At 41.0% G+C, this 21,091-nt stretch overlaps 3 protein-coding genes across 3 annotated transcripts; 2 read left to right on the top strand and 1 right to left on the bottom strand.

Annotated features, from left to right (window-relative positions):
• Nucleotides 1–1,732: 1,732 nt before the first annotated feature.
• Nucleotides 1,733–8,223, bottom strand: hsp90b1 (heat shock protein 90, beta (grp94), member 1). Its single transcript, XM_030053710.1, has 18 exons — nucleotides 8,175–8,223; nucleotides 7,567–7,669; nucleotides 7,052–7,193; nucleotides 6,808–6,924; nucleotides 6,366–6,697; nucleotides 5,846–5,957; nucleotides 5,613–5,741; nucleotides 5,371–5,487; nucleotides 5,131–5,268; nucleotides 4,951–5,028; nucleotides 4,766–4,831; nucleotides 3,979–4,248; nucleotides 3,530–3,775; nucleotides 3,299–3,435; nucleotides 3,076–3,154; nucleotides 2,575–2,730; nucleotides 2,161–2,253; nucleotides 1,733–2,004 (listed from the first exon to the last, which is right to left on the bottom strand). The coding sequence occupies exons 1-18, from the start codon at nucleotides 8,221–8,223 to the stop codon at nucleotides 1,978–1,980; spliced, it is 2,391 nt and encodes a 796-aa protein (XP_029909570.1). The 3' UTR covers nucleotides 1,733–1,977.
• Nucleotides 8,224–9,715: 1,492 nt separating this feature from the next.
• nt5dc3 (5'-nucleotidase domain containing 3) lies at nucleotides 9,716–18,283 on the top strand. Its single transcript, XM_030054385.1, has 14 exons — nucleotides 9,716–10,100; nucleotides 11,258–11,442; nucleotides 12,131–12,205; nucleotides 12,333–12,388; nucleotides 12,683–12,773; nucleotides 12,866–13,003; nucleotides 13,998–14,058; nucleotides 14,301–14,403; nucleotides 14,986–15,087; nucleotides 16,120–16,201; nucleotides 16,320–16,406; nucleotides 16,844–16,984; nucleotides 17,103–17,167; nucleotides 17,311–18,283. The coding sequence occupies exons 1-14, from the start codon at nucleotides 9,806–9,808 to the stop codon at nucleotides 17,576–17,578; spliced, it is 1,749 nt and encodes a 582-aa protein (XP_029910245.1). The 5' UTR covers nucleotides 9,716–9,805; the 3' UTR covers nucleotides 17,579–18,283.
• Nucleotides 18,284–19,259: 976 nt separating this feature from the next.
• On the top strand, nucleotides 19,260–20,951 carry parietopsin. Its single transcript, XM_030053514.1, has 4 exons — nucleotides 19,260–19,605; nucleotides 19,901–20,229; nucleotides 20,403–20,648; nucleotides 20,796–20,951. Exons 1-4 carry the CDS (start codon nucleotides 19,260–19,262, stop codon nucleotides 20,949–20,951), a joined length of 1,077 nt encoding a protein of 358 aa, XP_029909374.1.
• The last annotated feature ends 140 nt before the right edge of the window (nucleotides 20,952–21,091 follow it).

Below are 21,091 nucleotides of genomic sequence, written 5' to 3'. Positions count from 1 at the left end.
TGTTTTCGGGATCAGTAACAGTTGGGTTGTAAATCTCTCCCTTTAGGGGATTTCTACATAATGTAGAGCAAAGATTCTGGGTGGAAAACACATTTACCCAATCAAATACTCATCCTTAACTTCATGAAATACAAAATACAATGAAAACACAATCATCTTATCATAAAACAGAATGTTCATCAAAAAAATACAGGAGGCTCATCCACATTTGTATGGATCACTTTTGGTGTCTGAAGGGCACTGTTCTCGTCTGTCCGCATTGAGGATTTGACAGAAAGTGGTTTGCATTTGTTTCAAAGGCAAGCTCTTCACTGCCACATACACATGTCCAAAAATCTAGGAAAACTGACTTTAAGAAAAAAGTAATAAATAAAATTAGAATGCAACAATTGTTTCCAAAAACCTATCCATACCCCTCTGAATTAAAACCCTCCACTGCACATAGTTTATGAATTAGTACAATAACCACGTTTGTCGTGATGTTTTGAACTTCACATTTGCTTGAGTAGTATTGTTCATGGACAAAATGCAGGTAGTTGTGAATGGAGCTATTGGTGCTTTCATGAGAGATTTTTGATGAACAATCATTAGTAATGTGGATTTAATAATCAAGCACGTAGAAGCAAATACTAAAACAGCTATTCTAGCAGTCTAATAAGGTCAGAAAATTGCAAACCTTTACTGTAGTGCAGCCTTTCACAGCAGGAAAAGCCAGCTTGTTCTCTATCACAATATTACAATATCAAAATTCCAGATGATATCTTGTCTCCTATCACAAGATTGATATAACATCAATGTATTTCCCAACCTTACCTTGGGGCCATATTCCCCCCTGGGCAGAAGACCAGCTGAAAGCAGTAGACCTCAGTACCAGAAGGGCTGTTCTCAGCTGGTACTGAGGCTGGCTATGCCTGATAGTCATATAAAAAGCACATCTGGAGTACAATCTACACCTCAGAAATAAAGTAAGTTCAATAACTGCAAGGCCACACAAACTTCACTGCTTGGCTTTAAGAGCAGGAAAATGCAGGCACACAGACAAAGAGTAGCATAAAATATCCATGAAGAGTCTACATTTTTTGATTAAGTTCTATCAGTGTGTAAAGAAAAATAACTCTGAATGCCTCACCTTGAGTCAGCCGTCTGTACAATATGCCAAGGGTTGACATGAAATTCAATTTCCTCACACTGCATTCTGATGTTAGAGGTACAGTATTACTCTGGACTGGAACTCAATAATGTTGCCAAGGCTTCTGTTGGTGATTTACATAACCAAGATTTATGGTCATGGGCCCACCTCAGTAATGAACAATTTTTCTTTTTAGCTGTACCTCAGTTACTCTAGATTAGTAAGAATATTTTACAACAATAATCACTGTAATGTGTAAAGGGGGTGTCTATCTAAAACACATTAATTACTAATAACAGTATTGTGGATTTTTAATAGAGGTACAGTTGCTACGCTCTAAACCTAACACTAACATTAAATGCAATAAGGAGAGCCTGGTCACATTACATGTGAAATGATTGTGTGGTTAAGATGTCAAACACCACCAAAATCCGATGTATTTAAACCTGAAAGATTTATTAGCTGAATAAAGGCTTTATGTGTTGTTTTCAGAAGTCATCTTGTACTTTCTTTTCGTAGTGGGGGGCAATGAACCTGTTTATCATTCCTTCACCTGTACTAAATTAACCACAAAATCTATTTATTAATACTAAACAGAAAACATATATCCTTTTTCCAGGAAACATTTATTCGATCAAGAGACAGGATCGCATCTTTCCATAAACAGGTCAGTTAAATATTAACAAATTTACAGTCATGAGGAATGTAAAAAAACAAAACAAACAATGCTCGCCTTATAAAACCCCAACCCAGGGACCCCACCCAGAATAAAATAGGCCACATTGATGTTGGCCAGGTCTCAACTCCAGGTTCAGTCCATTGTTACATGCTTTTCCCCACTCAGTGCCTCACAGTTCATCTCTGTCCGTTTTCGCCTGTAAAGGAATGAAATAAGTTGTGTTATGAAAGGAAGTAAAAAAAAAAAAAAAGTAAATAAATTTAAAAAAGCCACACAAATAAATACTCCAGCTCATAAATGCTTATGGCTTCTTCCCGCATGCAGCTTAATGCCTTATGGCAAATGTTTTTACCGTTTCCTCATCTTCTTCATCTGTAATTTCCTCTTCATCTTCAGCCTCTTCCTCTGCTGGCTCCTCAGGCTCTTCCTCTGGCTCTTCCTCAATCTGCAGAAACAGTCACTTTAACATTATACACCCATGCCAATCTCCAACCCATCATGGTACTCACAAAGTGTCAAAGAACTCATATCTATGACTGAAGAGTGTGGAGAAGGTCAGTGAGTTCCCAATGGAGCGAAATTATTAAACATAACCACTTGCAAAGCAAAAAGACATCTAACCCAACGGTCAAAGATGAAAGTGTGTTCATTGGCTGTGGGACAGTAGATATGACTATATATTTAAGCAAACTTCCGTGACTCAATTGAAAACATTTGCCATGCAAATTTTTCCAGGGCTATTGTACGCCAGTGGGCAGTGACTCGCCTGCTCGTCAATGTCTATGTTCATGCTGAGCCGGAGCATGCGCTCTATCCTGTCTCCGTAGGCCTTAGTATCAGCCAGCTGGTAACCTGAGCGCAGGGTGGCTGTCTCAAACAGCACCATAGCCAGGTCTGAGGCCGTTTGGTCATCAGCGTTGTCCTGTAAGACATTAGAAAACAGTTCATCAGTTCCGACTGGCTGAGTCAAATTTAAAGTCATTGCACAACACAGAATGAACACACACTACCATCTAACCACAATTCAGTCAACAACTGAAAATTAACAGTTATACATATTAGTATGTTGTTTAGAAACAACTGTGATTTACAATTATTCATGTACTAAATTGTATTTCTTGAAAATAAAGTATATGATTGTGTGTTACTGCTGTCTTACAGGAGCATTAAGTAACTGAGTAAATGACACTATAAATTACATACATTAGCACAATGATGTGAACTGAAACTAGAAAAATTACATAGATCTTAAAAGATTAATACTTACATTGACTCGCTTCAGCATCTGCTTGATGAGAGGGTGTTTAGGGTTGATTTCTAATGTTTTCTTCTGGCTGGCATAATAACTGCAAAAGAGAAAAAAATGGCACATGGTATTGCAGCACAGCTCAACACACGACAAGACAAGACCTAAATTTCCATCTGACTAAATGTTCAGCTGATAACAAGCTATATATATCACTAGACTGCACAGGATCATTATCACTTACTTTGTGGAAATATCTTTTCCTGTCTGGTAAGCCTGTGCCTTCATGATCCTCTCCATGTTTCCTGACCAGCCATACTGGCTGGCAACCAAGGCACAGGGTGAGTTGGTTAGCCTCTGAGAAAGGATGGCCTTCTCGATCTGTGGGAAAGAGATAATCATGCAGAATGATATGGCCAGTCTTTCCAAATTAACAGCCATAGACAAACTGTACATTACAGAATTAGTTCCCTACCTTGTCTTTCAGGGCCTTGTCCTTCATCCAGGTGGTGAGAGGTTCGTACTCCTTCTCCAGGGCCTCCCTCTTCTCTTTGGCCTTTTCACTCTCATCAAATTTGACACCCTCCTTAGCCACATTCTGGAAGCGCTTCCCATCAAACTCGGGCAGTGCCTGGATGCAGTATTCATCCACAGGCTCTGTCAGATAAATCACCTCGTAACCCTTCTTCAGCAGCCTCTCAACAAAGGGAGAAGACTCAGCCTGTGGATGCAAAGACAAGAGCAGATGATTAGTCCTGAAATATTTAACAGCAAATTTCAGTGGGTTGAATTTAAAATCGGTTGACATTTTTGGTTTATATGAAGACTGTAAACAAATGCCAATACAAAGTTCTGGATATTAGAATTTTACATACTTGAGCATTTCTTCCCCACAATGACAATACATCCACCCGCACTACCCACCTCCTTCCTGCTAGTGCCAGCCATGAAGTAGATCTTGTCCTGCTTCTCCTTCATGCGCTCCACATACTGCTCCAGGCTAGCCAGTTCTGACTCGCTGTGGGAGGTCTGGAAACGGAGCAGCTTGGCTAGACGGGTCCTGTTGGAGTGATCTTCAATCACACCCAGTTTGATGTTGGTTCCAAACTCCTTCCAGAACTTCTCGTTGTACTGCTCCTCAGCGATCTTCTTGATCATGTCCAAGGTCTTGCGCACCAGCTTCTTACGGATGACCTGAACAACAGCAAGTTGGGTATTAATGACTTTTCTACTGTTGTTTTGTGCCCTCCACAAAGATATAATAATTATTAATTTTCAATTCCAAAAGCAAAGTTGCAAACTGTTTCACAATCCAGAACATAAAGATCAGAAGCATTAAAGCATGACAGTGCCCCCAGTTTCAGTTCTGCTAAGCCTATTCCACTAGTCTGAAAACTTCAATGCAGCTGTGTAGAGACAGTGGTAGCAGAGAGTGGGCGTGAGGTATTGGGAGGAACAGGTATCAAATCAATCAATCCAGTGATGTTCACATACAGCTTATTTTTCACACCTGAAAAAAACTGTTGTTTTTCAAGCCTAAAACATTGGCAGTTCAGTATATGCACTTATGCAGAGGTGACTCCTATCTCAAACAACACCTAAGTATCGGTTAAAATCTAAAAATGTTTAGTGTTTCTGATCCATTTACACAATAAATAAAACTGAAATAAGAAAATGGAAAGGACGTTGAAATCATAAATGTGAAGCTCACCTTAAGGAGTTTGTGCTGCTGCAGGGTCTCTCTGGAAACATTCAGGGGAAGGTCATCAGAGTCCACCTGGTAAATCAAATTGCCATTAATCACAGTGCAAGCATCATCTAAACAAAGACTAACCATTTATTTTTATTAATATATGACCTTGTTTCAGCTAAAGTCAAGTAAAAACCCTCACTCACCACTCCCTTGATGAAGTTCAGGTATTTCGGCATCATGTCGTTGAAGTCGTCTGTGATGAAAACTCTCCTGACAAAAAGCTGTGACAGGAGAACAGCAATTGAATTGAAGGAACTCCCCAACATCCCATGGACAAATAAAATTGCTTAGATCGGCTACTAAATACTATATGCAGCAATCACCTTGATGAAGTCATTTTTCTTGGAGCCATACTCGTCGAATAGTCCGCGGGGAGCTGCTGCAGGTACAAAGAGGATGGACTTGAAGGTGACCTCGCCCTCAGCCGTGAAGTGGATATGAGACAGAGGGTCATCACTGTCCTGTTAGGAGAAAAAAAGTGAGAATTATCAAGTTAAATTGTTGAATCCACAAAAGATGCCACACACACACACTACACACAGCATTACTGTCTAGGCGCTCACCTTGGAGAAGGTCTTGTAGAAAGCCTTGTACTCGTCCTCTTCAACTTCTTTGGCTGGTCTCTGCCAGATGGGCTTGATGTCATTCATCAGTTCCCAGTCCCACACAGTTTTCTCAACCTGGTGAAATAACAATTAGACATTTTCAAACATAATTAAGAAATAATATTCCTTTGAAGCAGTCTGACAATGAATTCAATTACTCAAAGTATCAAAATAATAACAAAACAACATGGATCTCCTACCTTCTTGGTCTTAGGTTTGTCCTTGTCTTCCTCCTCTTCCTCCACCTCAGCTTCATCCTCAGTAGCATCTTTCTCTGGTTCCTCCTCAGCCTCAGCATCATCCTCGATGGGCTCTTCAACGGTCTCAGTCTGCCAACAGGAAAGGAGTGAGTTTCTGGCTCAATGTTCACTGTAACATTTATCAATTTTCTTAAAAGTGTACTGATTTGAGTCTAAGTGCATTAAGTTGTCACCTTGCTGGCCCAAACATAGATGGGGAAGTTGATGAACTGAGAATACTTCTTCACAAGGTTCTTGATGGTCTCCAGCTCCAGGTAGTCTGAGGCCTCCTCCTTCAGGACCAGTCTAAGGATTAAAAGAAAAAAATGTTAACAAACAGCAGTCTAACATCTTTCAGCATAACAATAATATTAAAGCAGCGTCCAATGTTCTTCCTGGGCTCATTCCAAGTTCAGTTTCAGTAGGTGTTGCAGTTTAAAAATATCTGTGTACTGGTGTTCAATCACATGGATGGCTGTATTTTCAAACGTGCTCTAAACTTTTGGGGAAACGGGTGGAGGGACGGACTAAGTAATAAAACCACTTAATGAATATCACAGTTTTTATGTTTATCTAGATGCTGAAGCTACATTTTTATCTCTTGGCAGGCCCTAGAAACAGTTATTTAAAAATGTAAAAATAAATAATAAAAAAAACCATTGCTGGTGGATTTTAACTTAGGGCAGATGGGTAAAAACAGAGAACTAAACCCACGTGATGGTGGTTCCTCTTCCCAATGTGTTTCCACGGGGGTCCTCAATGACGGAGAACTCAGAGGAGTCGGACTCCCAGATGTGCTGGGTGCCGTTGTTGTGCTTGGATGTCACGATGACCTTGTCAGCCACCAGGAAAGCAGAGTAGAAACCCACACCAAACTGGCCAATCAGCTCTGAGGTAGACTGGCCCTCCGTCTGCATCTCAGTCATCTTGTTGAGGAACTCGCTGGTGCCAGACTTGGCGATGGTACCTAGGTTCTTCACCAGGTCCTCTTTGGTCATTCCAATGCCAGTGTCAGTAATGTGGAGCATGTTTTTCTCCTTGTCCGACTGGAGATTGGAACATTACAATAAGTGACTTCACAGACCAAAAACCATTAATACAACTAATAACCACGACAAAACAGATTAAAAAAGGAGCCCCCTCCTTTCATACACACCTTTATTTTGATGGTCAGCTCCTCGTTAGAGGCCAGTGCATCCTCGTTGGTCAGAGACAGCAGGCGGATCTTATCCAGAGCATCTGAGGCGTTGGAGATCAGCTCTCTCAGGAAGATCTAAAAAGACACATCATGTTTACGGATCATTACAACCCTCCCTGACCTCTGCCAGCTGTGCAATATTAGAAACGTCATAGAATTAATCTGCTGAGTAAACATCAGGATGCTGGTTATTCCTGCTCACCTCCTTGTTCTTGTAGAGGGAGTTGATGATCAGCTTCATCATACGGTTGACCTCAGCCTGAAAGACATGCTTTTCTGATTTCTCTCTGATTTCCTTGATCTGAGCTGCATTCAGTCCATCCAGCTGAATAGCCTCCTCCTCTCTGGGTAGGCAAATACACAGACACACACAGGGGAAATCAGTGACATTCAAAACAACAAGTCACAGTTGTCAGCAATCAAGATGCACATCTGCTCTGCTCTCTGGGGACCAATATCAATGTTGGCATCAGAAAACAAGACATACATTATTTTACCATTCGTAATGAGGGGAGTGCAGTTATTGTAAACCTTTGCCACCAATGCAATTTAACAGTCGTTATGTCATGTAGTCTTGTGACTGCTCAAGTATGCCATCTTTGTGTGTTGACCTTGTGCTGCTAAGTAAAGGTTTCACTGACCTTTTACTGAACAGGGAAAGCTACAGTGCACACAACAACAGGCCTAATCTGATAACATGTTCTGATTGAGACCTACCTCTGTACCACCTCATCATCTGTTCTGGAGCCATCCCTGCTTTTACCAAGATCCTCCTCCACAGTCCCATCGATGTCAACTTCATCCTCTGCCTTAACAGCAGCTAAGAAAAGAAAAAAAGAGGTGTTGGACTATAACTCAAGGCTGACTGAACATTGCACGGCCACCTGGAGACAGTTGATTCAATGGAGATTGGAGATGAAATACGCTCAAGCAAACAGGTGACCAGGATCACCAAAATGAGCTTGTCTTTTTAATAACATCATTGTGCGTCTATGCAACACTCCCCCACATAGGATGCAATTACCTAACGTAAGGTGGGCTGTAACATAGCTAGCATTTCATGTCGAAACTTCTGGAAAGACAATGTGGAGTCAAAGGATGTCTGGCGTTGCTGCAAGGAACGTATCCAGTCTGAATTTATTTTAAAAATGACAGTATTTGATGTTATACAGTGGCCAAATCCAGCTGGGAAATTGCAGTTCTACCAAGCTTCAAGCCATGAATGAGAGGAAGCACAAAAGCCATGGCATCTTATCGCTAGCCCGTTAGCTAGCTCTCCCGTTGGCTAACATAAAAGACAGATAGCACATTCCGCTGCTACTCACCAAACGCTAGGAGAGCACAAAGAAGTCCTATCGCCCAAACACGTTTCATTTTGGGATACTGGTTGAAGGAAACCAATGTACGTCTTCAGCTCTTGAGACAAAAGCCGGGACAGGAGTGCATGCAGCACTGTCTTAACAGGGAAGACTGACAAGCTGACTCTCCCACCAAAAGAGCCCACTTTATTAAACCCCCGACAACCGACCAATCGCCGCGCACCACGCACAAACACCAACCAATCACAGCAGAGACTAAGAGACATTTGGCCCAATCACAATCTTCTACATAAGTTCATACCCGAAAATCGTGGCTAGCTACTATTGGCTAAGAATGAATACTCAGCAGATGACTTCCCCACAACTACCTTTTAGTGTGTAAAAAAAAAAAAAAAAAAAAAAAAAAAATCAGTGAACCCTAAAGTTTGATTTTCTTATGCAATGCCACAGTGACACACAAGGGATGTGGGTGATGTTAAAGGTGGAGACACATTTTCATTTCCCCTTCTAGCAGCCTTATTTTTTTCCATTAGACGTCTGTTTATAGTGTTGTATTTATCTTTCCTTCCTATCCTCTTGGAGTGAACTCATTTTAGTCAGATATCCTTGTTGTGTACCGGATGTGTCGAATTATTATCAGGGATCTGCTTCACCGATCTGTGTCCACAAAGGGAAACTGCACACACTGTGATAAGCAAAAGATGGCAGTTTTAACAAAGCGTTCAAGCAGAAAGACTTGAAGGGAGATTGTGTCAACCTGGATTAATAACAAATTATAAAGGGCATAAGATCTGTGCCGCTTCGGGCAAGTCAGTGACGATGTGGATTGAATGTGTGCGCACTCATTCGCATTTGTGTATTATCTCGGATGTGTTCGTATCATAAATTATGTATCTGATGGATTGTGCACTTGACTTGGTAGAAAGCTTGGGCAGTGTCAACTAGGGATCCTCCCATCTCTCTCTCTGTGTGTGGGTGTATGATGGGCCATTGTGTATGTTCTCGGTTGAACTCAATTTCATTTGAGAAAGTGACTCGGAATAGGAGCCTTGGCACACACAAGCAACTCCACAAGCAACTGCTAATATAACTTAACTATATGCTGGCATCGCCTTTCGAATCCAGTCGAACCTTTCAAGGCTGCATTTGCCCTATGAGTCTTCAACAGTGTCTTTTAAGAATCATAATTCTTAATAAATAAATAAATAAAACTATTTGTGCATACTTCCAGTACATTAGCCATCCCCGTCACTTCCCGTGTCAGTGTCCTAACATGTCTGGTCAAGTCTAGCACAAAATCCGTGTTAGGGAGATGAATCATCTGAAAACAGAGGGAAAACTGCTGCTGTAAAGCGCTTACGTGCAGTGTTAACGACTTATTACATGCAATGAGACCTACATGCAGCGGTCGCTGTTTTTCTGGGTTAATATTTCATGCAGTCGCATGTATTTGATGACAGTCTCAGACGCATCAGCCTCTGATTGGCTGGCTGGCTGGGACAGTGCCAAACGCGGAAGTGACGTTGAAAGCGACGCTCCAGAGACACTTTGGGTATTTACAGGAGATCTCCACAGCCGCATGCAGTCGTCCAGGAGCCCACGACCTACACAAGGGTGTCAAACCAAAGAAGAAAGCCATGATGGCGCCCTTGTCACTGTCCTTTTCGACTCTTTTAAAGCATAAAGACAGTCTGCACAAGCTGACTAGTTTCTGCAATGCCTTACAGACGCAGGATTTCGGCAGCCGATTGTTGAGGGCTCGTGTATGGAAACGGAATTTCGCCGCCTTGTCCCATGGAGTCGGGCAACTACTGGCACAACAACCCAGTGCCAAAAATTACGCAGCATCAGCGTGGATCGGCTCTTCAAGTGGCCAAGATATAACCAAGTGGCTATGGTCTGTTTACAGTGACACCAAAAAGCAGACTGAAGGTATGAACATGCGCAGACAAGACTCAGAATGACGTCCCATTCATCATAATGCAACGTTACAGGAAAAATAGATTATGTTAAGGAAGCAATGACAGTGAAACAGCCGGCTGACACAGTGTTCCCGCTCACATAGCGTCAACACAGCAGCCATCAAACAACAAACCCGGCTTGCAAATGTCATACTTTGTATGACAGTCCTTGTTCCTTTATATCACATTAGGCCTATAGGATTAACTTATATATTGGGCAAATAAAACCATTAACCAATTATGATAAATCAGATAATGCTATTACCTTGTACTAAAGATCATGTCTGCCCATTATGTGTTGCCTATTTGATGTGTAGATACATTCAATAGGAAACACATGCTCCATCTTCAGCAAGCTCAGTTGTACCCTGTTGTTAGTATGGGGATGTCACAAGACTTAGATATCAAGTCAATACATTTTTCAAATGCTATTAATACTGCTGTTTTTGTTTGTTTGTTTGTTTGTTTGTTTTGGTAGTACCAAAGCAATGGGGTACCTCACTTTGTGACTCCATGTTATTGTCATGTAGCTTTAGAATTGCAGGCATGCTCCCAGGTCTCTAAATGAAAGCACAAAACTATTCCATTGTGTTTGTTGTTACAGCAGTAAAGTAAAAATACCAAATATTTGCTGCTTTACAGTGTCACTACGATCAGTCAGATCCTGTTCATATCATTATAAATTAATATTGTTTATATTGCATATATTATTTATTTATTTATCTATTTATTATACACTGTGTATGTGACTAGGGAAGCCAGTGCTGCACTTGGAACAGTTTTCTTATTCAACTTGAAATATATAGTTTCTGGTGACTTGTTAATATTTATTGAAAGTTTTAAAATAAAATAGTGTGTGCTGAATCGGATTTCCATTTTTGCTGTGGCATCAAACCAGGTATTAAAAATCATGTAATTTCATCATGTTATGCATTTCACTGGCACTGGTATCAGCTGCCAAAATTTGTTATTGTGACATCCCTAATTATCAGGTAATGTTCCTATCCTGAGGGATTTAGTCTTATTCTGGCAACACATGCTATTCCCAAATGGAAGTGACCTGCAATAACTCAAAAAATGTCTCTCCCATTAAAACAAACAAAACATGAATGTTTCCTCTCTTCTCAGACTTGATCCCAGTCATTTGTACAAACTCCGTCAACCCTGACACCATCTTTGCCAACAATGAGATGAACCTCGGGGATATAGAGATCTACGGTTTTGACTATGACTACACCCTGGCATTCTACTCCAGCCAGCTGCACACCCTTATCTTCAACATAGCACGGGATATTCTCATCACAGAGCACAGGGTGTGTGTGTGTGTGTGTGTGTGTGTGTGTGTGTGTGTGTGTGTGTGTGTGTGTGTGTGTGTGTGTGTGTGTGTGTATGTCTGTGTCCATATGTCCGTCTACCACCTCTGTCCTCTTTAAACTCTGGCACATCAAATACACCTCTGCTCCAGACACAGGCAGAAGAAGCCCTCTGTTGAGACTGTGTGATGTTTCTGTTCACTGTAATTGAACAAAGCCAAAGTCAGAGCAATATCCAACCTTATATCCCCCTTGTTTGTTATTTTTTAAATATTGCATAGGATTCATGTTCTGAAACTAGGTCAATTTGTCCATCAGCAAGGCATTCCACACCCAACATTTCTAGTAGAGATGTTCAAAGACCAAAAATTATGGTTACATGAATGAATGTGTGTAAATGTGGCTTTGTTACAAAAGAGGATGCATGTTCAGCACACATTCCCTGGATAAATTAAGGCTAAAAAGAGCTTAGCACAACTGTGTTACACCATCACCATCATATTAGGCATTATATTACTTGCATAGATGGATTATGGATTATGCTCGTGGCTTACTCTATTGATGCTGCTCAATTGTTTAGGACTCAGCAGAGCTAATCCCCTGTTTTGTTGTTGTTTGAGCCGAAGAGTCACACGGTACTTCTTCCACTTCAAAGCTCACACTAACATCTGATTTCATTTTGGATCAGTATCCAGAGGGCCTGCGAGAGTACGAGTACATCCCTAATTTCGCTGTGAGAGGACTTCACTATGATGTTCAGAAGGTGAGAATGGCTCGATTACACCATCCGTTGTTTATCTTACTGGAGAACTGGCAGATTTGTTTTGTTTGACATGGATTCTAGCTCAGAGGGACATTTTGTCATGAATGTATCCAATGATTTGTTATAGGCACTTCTGATGAAAATAGATGCTTTTCACTACATCCAGTTGGGCACTGTATACAGGTATCTACAGATGATATTACTTCACTCACCTCTGGAACCATGTGAATTATTCCAGGATGACAAATAAAGCTTGCTCCTGTGTAATGCAAAATGCTCTTTCTCTGTTGACAAAAGACTTCAGCTATTAAATTCAAAATCTGTAAATAAGGCTACTACTGATTTATTCTTTCAGTCTACAGGTATTACCGCTTTTTGTTGTTTATGAACTCTTTCATGAGCTGTCAATGCTACCTGAAAGTCGATAGGAATTCTGTTATTCCTGACCAGGATTCGACATTTTTTTTTCCTTTTCAGGGGTCTTCATCCAGTTCCTGACGAGGAAGTAATTGCAATGTATGAGGGTTCCCATGTCCCTCTGGAGATCATGAGTGACTTCTATGGCAAGGTGAAGATCCATGATAGTAGAAACTCTTTAGAAAAAGACCCACCAACCATGATGTCAGTCATCTGATTAGTATTTCTTTTCTTATCCTGCAGAGTTCCCATGGCCACACCATGAAACAGTACATGGACATCTTCTCCCTACCTGAGATGACACTCCTATCCTGTGTTAATGATTTTTTCATGAGGCACAACATTGATTATGAGCCTGTCCATCTCTACAAAGATGTCAAGGTGAATAATCTTCAGATCACTCACACTGTTCTTGGAACGTCATGCTAACTTGATGTTTGCTCATGGAAGTGCAGACTCAACCTCCAGCTGCTCCAGTGCAGCTTCTCAGTAGAGGACTGTGATCGTAGCTCCCAGATGTGAATGTCTATAAGTATATAAATATGAAGATACATTTAAAATAAGTGTTTTCACATGTGAATGTTGATGCATTTACAAGTTTCCATTTTGCTGTGACTCCGATCCTATTTCAAAGCAGTCAACAAGATGAGCACTCTTAATTTTAGCCGTGAAAACTGGTGTCTAATTTTAGTTTTGCAAGCCTGCCTCCCCCATCTGCGTCTGTTCTCTTGAGGCTCTGCCACTTCAGAGGGAGAGGGGAGAGAAATCAGTCCTGCAGTCTCCCTGTGAGGGCAGCTGTCACACCGGTCCTGTCGACTCAGTGTGACACTGTACAGTTTCTGACATATCGCTGACATTAAAAGCCCCTGCTCCCTCTGCTCCACAAGTGCCCCGCATATCTTCAGGAGTTGACACTTTTGCCAAGGACACCCTCCCTGCTCTTTTCTCCTAGCCAGTCCTGATTTACTAATGAGCCATTAACCCTGCCATTTTAGATTTTCCTTTGACTTTTGTGTACATTGAAGAGTCTTTCAATTTAATAACCTTCGTATTGACTTTGCCATGTATGCAAATCTTTTCCAAGCAGTGTTGATTCATTTTGCAGACACAGGCACATATTAAAGTATTAAAAATCCGGTGGAAACTTTGTCTTTATCTCACTAAAATAACTAAGCCTCAGGGTTCTCTTTCTTCATGTTTAATTTGTATTCAGAGATGTACTCACGATACACAAACAATTTGCCTTCTTTGTGCTTGCAAAGTCAGCCACTTTTACACAGAACAAAATGTTGCTAGTGGAGCTGAATGCTAACATTATATAAGTGGAGTCCTGACTCCCCAGCTGAGGACTGTGCACTTTCTCCTGTCTTCACAGGAAGCCATAGGAGATGTTCATGTCAAGGGCATTATGTACCGCGCCGTGGAAGCAGATATTGGTAATGTTCTTTAATTTCTGTTACTTTGTTTGTGCTAATATAAAAATGATGAAGGTCATGCTGGTGTCATTGCCAAGATTTCTCTTATCTTCTAAGAAATGACTGCAGGAATAATGAGGCAGTTATCTGAGAATGAATATAATGGATTTTGTTTGCACAAATCAAATCAGTGTTTTCCCCTGCTCCTCGTTCTCTGTTTCTCACTCTATCTGTTTCTCTTACTCTAACTCCTCTTTCTCTAGAGAAATATATTTGCTATGGTGAGCAAAGCCACGCTGTGCTGAAGAAGCTGTCTGAGAATGGAAAAAAGATGTTCCTCATTACCAATAGTCCATTTGACTTTGTGTAAGTTTACCTCAGACCTACATATGAGCACACTGTGTATCCAGGGTCCAGGCAAGTGTTTGTTGACACAATCAATTTAAAAAGCCAAGTGTCAGGATACAAAGTTTTATTGATGCCATTGTGTTGTGCCCAACTGATATGAAAAGGTAGATACATGTTTATAGACTGCTTTCCTTGGAAACTATTCACAGCAGGGTACTTCTTAAGCCAGGCTTGACAGCATAAAATATGTCTGTGTGGACACTGCACCAACAGCTTGCCAGATTCCAAAAACAGTCAACCGGTGTCCTTGGTTACATGTTTGTTTACAAGCTGTGATCACAGAAACAAACTGGCAACAGGTTAAAAGAAATACAGCAGTTTCTTCAGTGACTTTCGTTCAAAGCCACATAACAGTATTGTGAGTACGGTTGTATTATGACTAGTGTGGGCATGTTGACCATCTCTCTCCATTGAATCATTATTAGTGCATTATGGTGTGCTGGGGTTTGCATCACTAATCACTTTGTGTTGTCTTTTGAGTTCAAGCTCATGTAGTTCACTGATGAAAGTCTCACTGCCTTCAACTTCTGTCCTTGTCAGGGACCGAGGAATGAATTACATTGTAGGGAAGGACTGGAGGGACCTGTTTGATGTTGTTATTGTGCAGGCCGACAAACCTGGTTTCTTCAATGACAGGAGAAAGTAAGTGTGCATGTGTGTCTTTGTAAAGAGTTCATGCCCACAGCTACAAAAAAGCAATAGGGTCACATGAAAATGAAAATTAAAAAATAAGTACTGCATCTCACAATTCTGAAGGGGAACAAAACAGAATTCTGAGTTTATTTTCCACAGAATTTTGACTTTTTAAGATCTCAGAAATTTATTATTTTTTTTATTTTCACGTGTCCCTAATCCTCTGTCATATGTAGTAGCTCCCTGCAATCTCATGTACAAGTCGCCTTTGGACTTTGTACATGGCACATCTGCCCTATCAAGTGCCAAACCGCAATTAGGGAAACAATGCCAAAAATTTGCTCTGTTTCCATTTACTGAAGATTGACCTGCTTGTAATGCAATATTTTCTTCCCTAGGATGGTGAAGTCATTGCCTAACTGAGTTACTTCCATTCTGTACAGCCTTTCCCTAATCTTTGCAATAACAAACTTATACCTTACCCCAACCTTAACACTATCCTTAACCTAATCCTAACCTAAATATGTGACTTATAATCCAGACAAAGCTATGCGCACGGATCCTCATAAACACAGGGCTGTGTCATGTGAAGAAAATAACATATCTCAATATCTTAAACCAAATACATTGATATCGATATTGTGGCGAATCTGTATGGAAGACTATTGGTGCTTTAACAAGATATTTACACAATGAGATTTTTGATAAACAATCATAGTAATGTGGATGTGATGACAGAGCAGGCAGAGGTAAATAATACAACAGTAGAACAGTCTGATCCAGCCTTTAAAACCATGCAGGAAAAGTAGACAGTACTTAAGCCATATCACAATGTTATAATAAAAAAAAAAAAAAAATGCAGATGATACCTCGTCTCATATCACAGTATCAACATAATATTCATACTGTATATCGCCAAGTTCTCAATCTAGTAGTAACTTGTGTATTTGTGTATAGATATGCATGTGTTTCTGCTTGTTTTGGTAGCTCCCAGTGAAATAAATGAGTAATGTTTATGTTTGTGCCCCTTTTCTGTCCTAGACCTTTCAGACGAGTGACAGACAAAGGTGTGCTGCTGTGGGACAGGATTCACAGGCTGGAAAAGGGGCAGATCTACAAACAGGTGTTTTCCCAGGGCATCACCATATATTATGTCCATCTAACATTCCAGACAGATTACTGTTTGTTACACCAGGCTGACTTTGTAACTTGTGTGTCACTTCCCTGTCTGGTCACTGCAGGGAAACCTCTATGAGTTCCTGAGACTCACTGGGTGGAGGGGGTCCAAAGTGCTCTACTTTGGAGATCACATCTACAGTGACCTGGCTGTAAGCAGCACCCAGCCATTTACACAACAAATGACTCTTATTTTAATATATAACAGATTGTAATTTGAAAGACAGGGGCATTGGTTTGTATGTATTTACAAATGTATGTATGTATTAGGAATGAAATGATATTTTGTAGGTCGATTTCTCACACAGTTTATAGCAATAACAATATGAATATTTGTAAAATTCAGTACAAGTGCAGTTACAAAACAGCCAAATATCAGCAATAAAATACTGTTAGGACTGATACCAGTATTATTTTTTAACAGAGTAACTTTTTAAAGTCTTAATTGAGCTTAGTTTAAAAATAAATAAATAAATTTTAAGACCAAGACCAGGCTAAATAACTGGGCCAATCTAAAAGTTTGCTCCATACAAAAGTTACAATTTGTGCACACCACTGAAGAGGTGTCTTTTGGCCATTGGTCCTGCAGGATCTGACTCTGAAGCACGGCTGGAGGACAGGAGCCATCATTCCTGAGCTGAGGAAGGAGATCAAGATCATGAACACAGAGCAATACGTCCACTTGATGACCTGGTTACAGGCGCTGACTGGCCTCATCGAGCACATGCAGGTCAGGAGACTGCAGCAAACATGTTTCAGTTTTGCATGTAAAAACCTAAAGACGGACCATTATTTCTTTCTCTCTCTCTGAAGTCATTTGTGCTTAACATCTTTGCTCCTTTTAACAGGTATACAGGGATCCAGCATCTCAAGCTGTTGTCCAGGAGTGGATCAAAGAAAGAGAAACCATGAGGTAAAGGAGACTTTTGACATTGGTTAGCAATCACATTTTAAATCAAGGGCAATACTGATTATCTATTGAGTTCTTGTAGCCTGAAGAGGCATCAGTTAGCTGACGTTGGTCTTGTCTTCATTGTATGACTGTGTTCTTGGCAGGTCGCAGACCAAAGACATCTTCAATGCTCAGTTTGGGAGTCTCTTTCGAACATACCACAACCCTACTTACTTCTCACGCCGACTCTCCCGCTTTGCTGACATCTACATGGCCTCCATTAGCTGCCTGCTCAACTATGACTTCCAGCACACCTTTTTCCCCCGCCGTACTCCTCTGCAGCATGAGTCCACCTTCTGGCCTGAGCAGAGCCCTGTGGCCACCATGAACATCTCCTCCGAGCCCCACAGAACCAAAGCAGACTCAGATTAGAGAGAGGGAGCAACAACTTGAAGATAAAAGGAAGAGTTGAAAAACCTCAGATTTTTGGATTTTCACTTGACATGCTGTAGACGCGAGGTATGAATACTGGCATTTCAGAAGAGGCGTGCTGCTTTTTTTTTTCATTTGTGCTTAACGAATGTTTTGCATTCGTTATTCATTCATGTAGACTTGAATATGGAAATGCAGGTGTACTGCATCTCATTGTTCATAATTTGCTCATGAAGCTTTCAGTTCATTATCTGCCATAGTTCTTTTCAACAAAAAAAACCTGGAATGTTTTCAGTCTGTTATAGGAACAAGTGCGCCTTAAGCTAAAATGACCATGTTGAATTTTTCCTTCAAATCATGGCCACCAGTATGTACTTGAGACTTTTATGTACGCAGATAGGACATGGAACTTTGACGGCACTGATGGTTCTGTCTGTGTCTTTTAGAGTGTTTGGTAGAGAAAGCAAAACGGTGTATTTGTACAAAGATGATAGCATTTATTTAAAAACTAGTGGGCATGCACACATTGAGTATGAGTGATTAATTTTTTGGATGTACCATTTTTTTTTTTTAGATGACTTTTGCCTTTTTCATGTATTTGTAAAGCTGTAAGTGACTACTGTTGAGGTGGGAAGGAGGAGCTCGGGCCTTCATCACCACTTTGCGTGTTTAGCTTGCAATTAAATGAAAAATTTCCATTATAAACTTAACTGCCTTAATGTCATGTGCAAAATACATCACTGCTGTAAGAGTCTAGTAGGCTCTGTAGTAATCACGCTCTTCAAAATGCTTTCTGGACATCAGTGTTATGGTATATTGCATTTGGAAACTGCACATTATGATAGTGACCTTTGTTGTTTAAAGAGCTTTTATTAGTATATTTATAGGGTTGGTGTACACAGTAATTATTTAACCATGTTTACACATCACAGACTCCATGTCTCAGCTTTGCATAAGAGAAATGTTAATATTTGTAAGGACAAAACATAAGGCTACAGAGCCATTGCTATATTTTAGTGTGTCTGTTTGATTTGTAAAGGCGGCATCAATTTCTGTGCTGATGGGTCTAACACTTATAATATATATGGCTCGGACTTTTGGAGTTTTGCAAATATTTGAAAAAGGGAAATTCTACCAAAACCTCATGGTCTACTAGTGTTTATTTTGAGTTTTCAGTTTATGTTAACTTTTTACTTTTGCTGAAGTGCATTTTTATTTCCTTATTTATTAAAATGGAAATGACATAATTAACCTGACTTTCTTGTGTCATTAATTCAAAGTATCTATTATATTTTTTCATGTTGATACTGCAGCTGAATTTGACCCGTGTGTTTGTACCTATTAAATCAAATATGTGGGCTACTTATTCAGTATGCGCTTATGCTCCTTTGCTATATAGCTATAATATTATATATACTGAGTTTTCTGTCTCCTTTGCAATCGCCATTACAGCAATGGATTTATAAGGATTACTTCCCAGCAGGACAGATGCACCTTCTGAGATGTGGAGATAGAAAATCCCGAAGATCCGAGTGGTTAAACAAGGATCAGAGACGATAAGATCGATGACGCTGGGTGCTGGGGGTGAGCAGGGTGGCTGTCGGGTGAGTGGTGGTGTCAGAGTGTCAAAGCTGTTTCGCTCAGGACCGAGTGTGTGTGCGTGTGTGTTCATTCGCGCACCATGGACAGCAACAGCACGCCCTGGAGCGCCGACTGGGGTCCTCCGCTGACTGAGGCTGCCGCCGTGGCGCCCACGATCTTCCCGCGAGTGGGCTACAGTATCATTTCTTTCCTCATGTTCATCAACACAGTTTTATCGGTGTTCAACAACTGTCTCGCAATCACTGTCCTGGTGAAGAATCCGTCTCTCCTCCGTCCCATGAACGTTATTATCCTCAGCCTGGCGGTGTCCGACCTCATGATAGCCCTGTGCGGCTCTCTGATTGTCACTATCACCAATTATCAGGGCTCTTTCTTTCTTGGCGACACTTTCTGCGTTTTTCAAGGATTCGCAGTCAATTATTTTGGTAAGTTATTGTTGTCTTTTCCAGTTTGTTGTATAGTTTTTAATTTTGTTTTTGCCTGAAAGTCTAACTCTGTGAATTGTTGAGTTTAAAAAGTTTACCACTGTTTATTAGTGGTTGTCCACCACTAGGCTACTGTTTTTCTTTGAGTTCATCTCTGTATACATTGCAAGTTTTCATACGTTCATGTGTAAGGGCTTTTTTTTAAAGGGAAAAACATCTTCCAATGTTGGAATCAGCTCTTGCAAAAATCTTCACCCTTTCATAAAACTTTCGGTGCCTTTTCTCTTCTTGCCAGGTCTGGTGTCTCTCTGCACTCTGACTCTGCTTGCCTATGAGCGCTACAACGTGGTGTGCAAGCCACAGGCTGGCTTTAAGTTAAGCATGCGGAGAAGCCTTGCTGGGCTTCTATTTGTCTGGGTTTTCTGCTTGTTTTGGGCTGTGGCACCCTTATTCGGATGGAGCTCTTATGGACCTGAGGGCATCCAGACCTCATGCTCCCTGGGCTGGGAGGAGAGATCCTGGAGTAACTACAGTTACCTCATCCTTTACACACTCCTCTGCTTCATCTTCCCTGTTTCAGTCATCATCTACTGCTACTCTAAGATTCTGAATTCCATGAACAAGGTAGGTTTTATTATTGCTTCTGTATGTGTATCCCACTCAGGATTGAAACATTCATCCGTTATTCATCCTAATCCATTTTCTGACACTTTGTCATGTACCCCCTGGGTACTGAAACAAGCCAGCAAGTCTTAATAGGTGTCAATTTCACTTTCAATTATGCTTTCTTATCCTAGCTGAACAGGAGTGTAGAGCTCCAGGGAGGGCGCCCCAGCCTTCAGGAGAATGAGCACGCCATCAGGATGGCGCTGGCCATGATTGCAGCATTTTTTGTTTGCTGGCTGCCCTACACTGCCCTGTCTGTGGTGGTGGTGGTCAGTCCAGAACTCTACATACCGCCACTTCTCGCCACCATGCCCATGTACTTTGCCAAGACCAGCCCTGTCTATAATCCAATCATCTACTTCCTTACCAACAAGCAGGTACGCGTGGGTTAAAGTGTATGTGAACTATATCAGTCTTCTTTGTACTGAGATACATAGTTTAGGTCACTTAAATGCTAAACAGTGTTTGAATGGCTTGTTCATGCAATCACTTACAATGTGTTGCTCTATATATATTTGTAACAGTTTCGTGATGCCACTCTGGAGGTGCTGTCGTGTGGCCGCTACATTCCCCGAGGGGCCACCAGTGTCAGCATGAACATGCACACTTTAAACAGGAGGAGCAGACTGACTAACTCAAACAGGGGAGTCACCATGCACAGCAAGGTGTTGCCACTGTGACTCTCTACAGCACACAAACAAGAAGATGCCATAGTGATCTGTGTCCACTAGTGCCTCAACACGGAGATGCATCAGCCACCAGACACAAATTGCTGCCGTGCAGGCCCATGTCATTCAGAGAGGTCCTCATAATGACCGAG

The sequence above is a fragment of the Myripristis murdjan genome, chromosome 6 (genome assembly GCF_902150065.1).
Source record: "Myripristis murdjan chromosome 6, fMyrMur1.1, whole genome shotgun sequence".
Classification (NCBI taxonomy): domain Eukaryota; kingdom Metazoa; phylum Chordata; class Actinopteri; order Holocentriformes; family Holocentridae; genus Myripristis; species Myripristis murdjan.
Note: the sequence above shows the minus strand (reverse complement) of the source record. Positions and strands in the feature narration are given on the sequence as shown.

Excerpts from the sequence above, each read along its gene's own strand:
- hsp90b1 (XM_030053710.1), bottom strand. The coding sequence starts at position 8,223 with ATGAAACGTGTTTGGGCGATAGGACTTCTTTGTGCTCTCCTAGCGTTT. Across the intron at positions 6,698-6,807 it reads AGCTGACCATCAAAATAAAG|TCGGACAAGGAGAAAAACAT; the intron begins GTGTGTATGAAA and ends TCCAATCTCCAG. Across the intron at positions 2,005-2,160 it reads ATGAAGAAGATGAGGAAACG|GCGAAAACGGACAGAGATGA; the intron begins GTAAAAACATTT and ends ATTCCTTTACAG.
- nt5dc3 (XM_030054385.1), top strand. The coding sequence starts at position 9,806 with ATGATGGCGCCCTTGTCACTGTCCTTTTCGACTCTTTTAAAGCATAAA. Across the intron at positions 12,206-12,332 it reads TTCACTATGATGTTCAGAAG|GCACTTCTGATGAAAATAGA; the intron begins GTGAGAATGGCT and ends GATTTGTTATAG. Across the intron at positions 14,404-14,985 it reads AATAGTCCATTTGACTTTGT|GGACCGAGGAATGAATTACA; the intron begins GTAAGTTTACCT and ends TGTCCTTGTCAG.
- parietopsin (XM_030053514.1), top strand. The coding sequence starts at position 19,260 with ATGGACAGCAACAGCACGCCCTGGAGCGCCGACTGGGGTCCTCCGCTG. Across the intron at positions 19,606-19,900 it reads ATTCGCAGTCAATTATTTTG|GTCTGGTGTCTCTCTGCACT; the intron begins GTAAGTTATTGT and ends TCTTCTTGCCAG. Across the intron at positions 20,649-20,795 it reads ACTTCCTTACCAACAAGCAG|TTTCGTGATGCCACTCTGGA; the intron begins GTACGCGTGGGT and ends TATTTGTAACAG.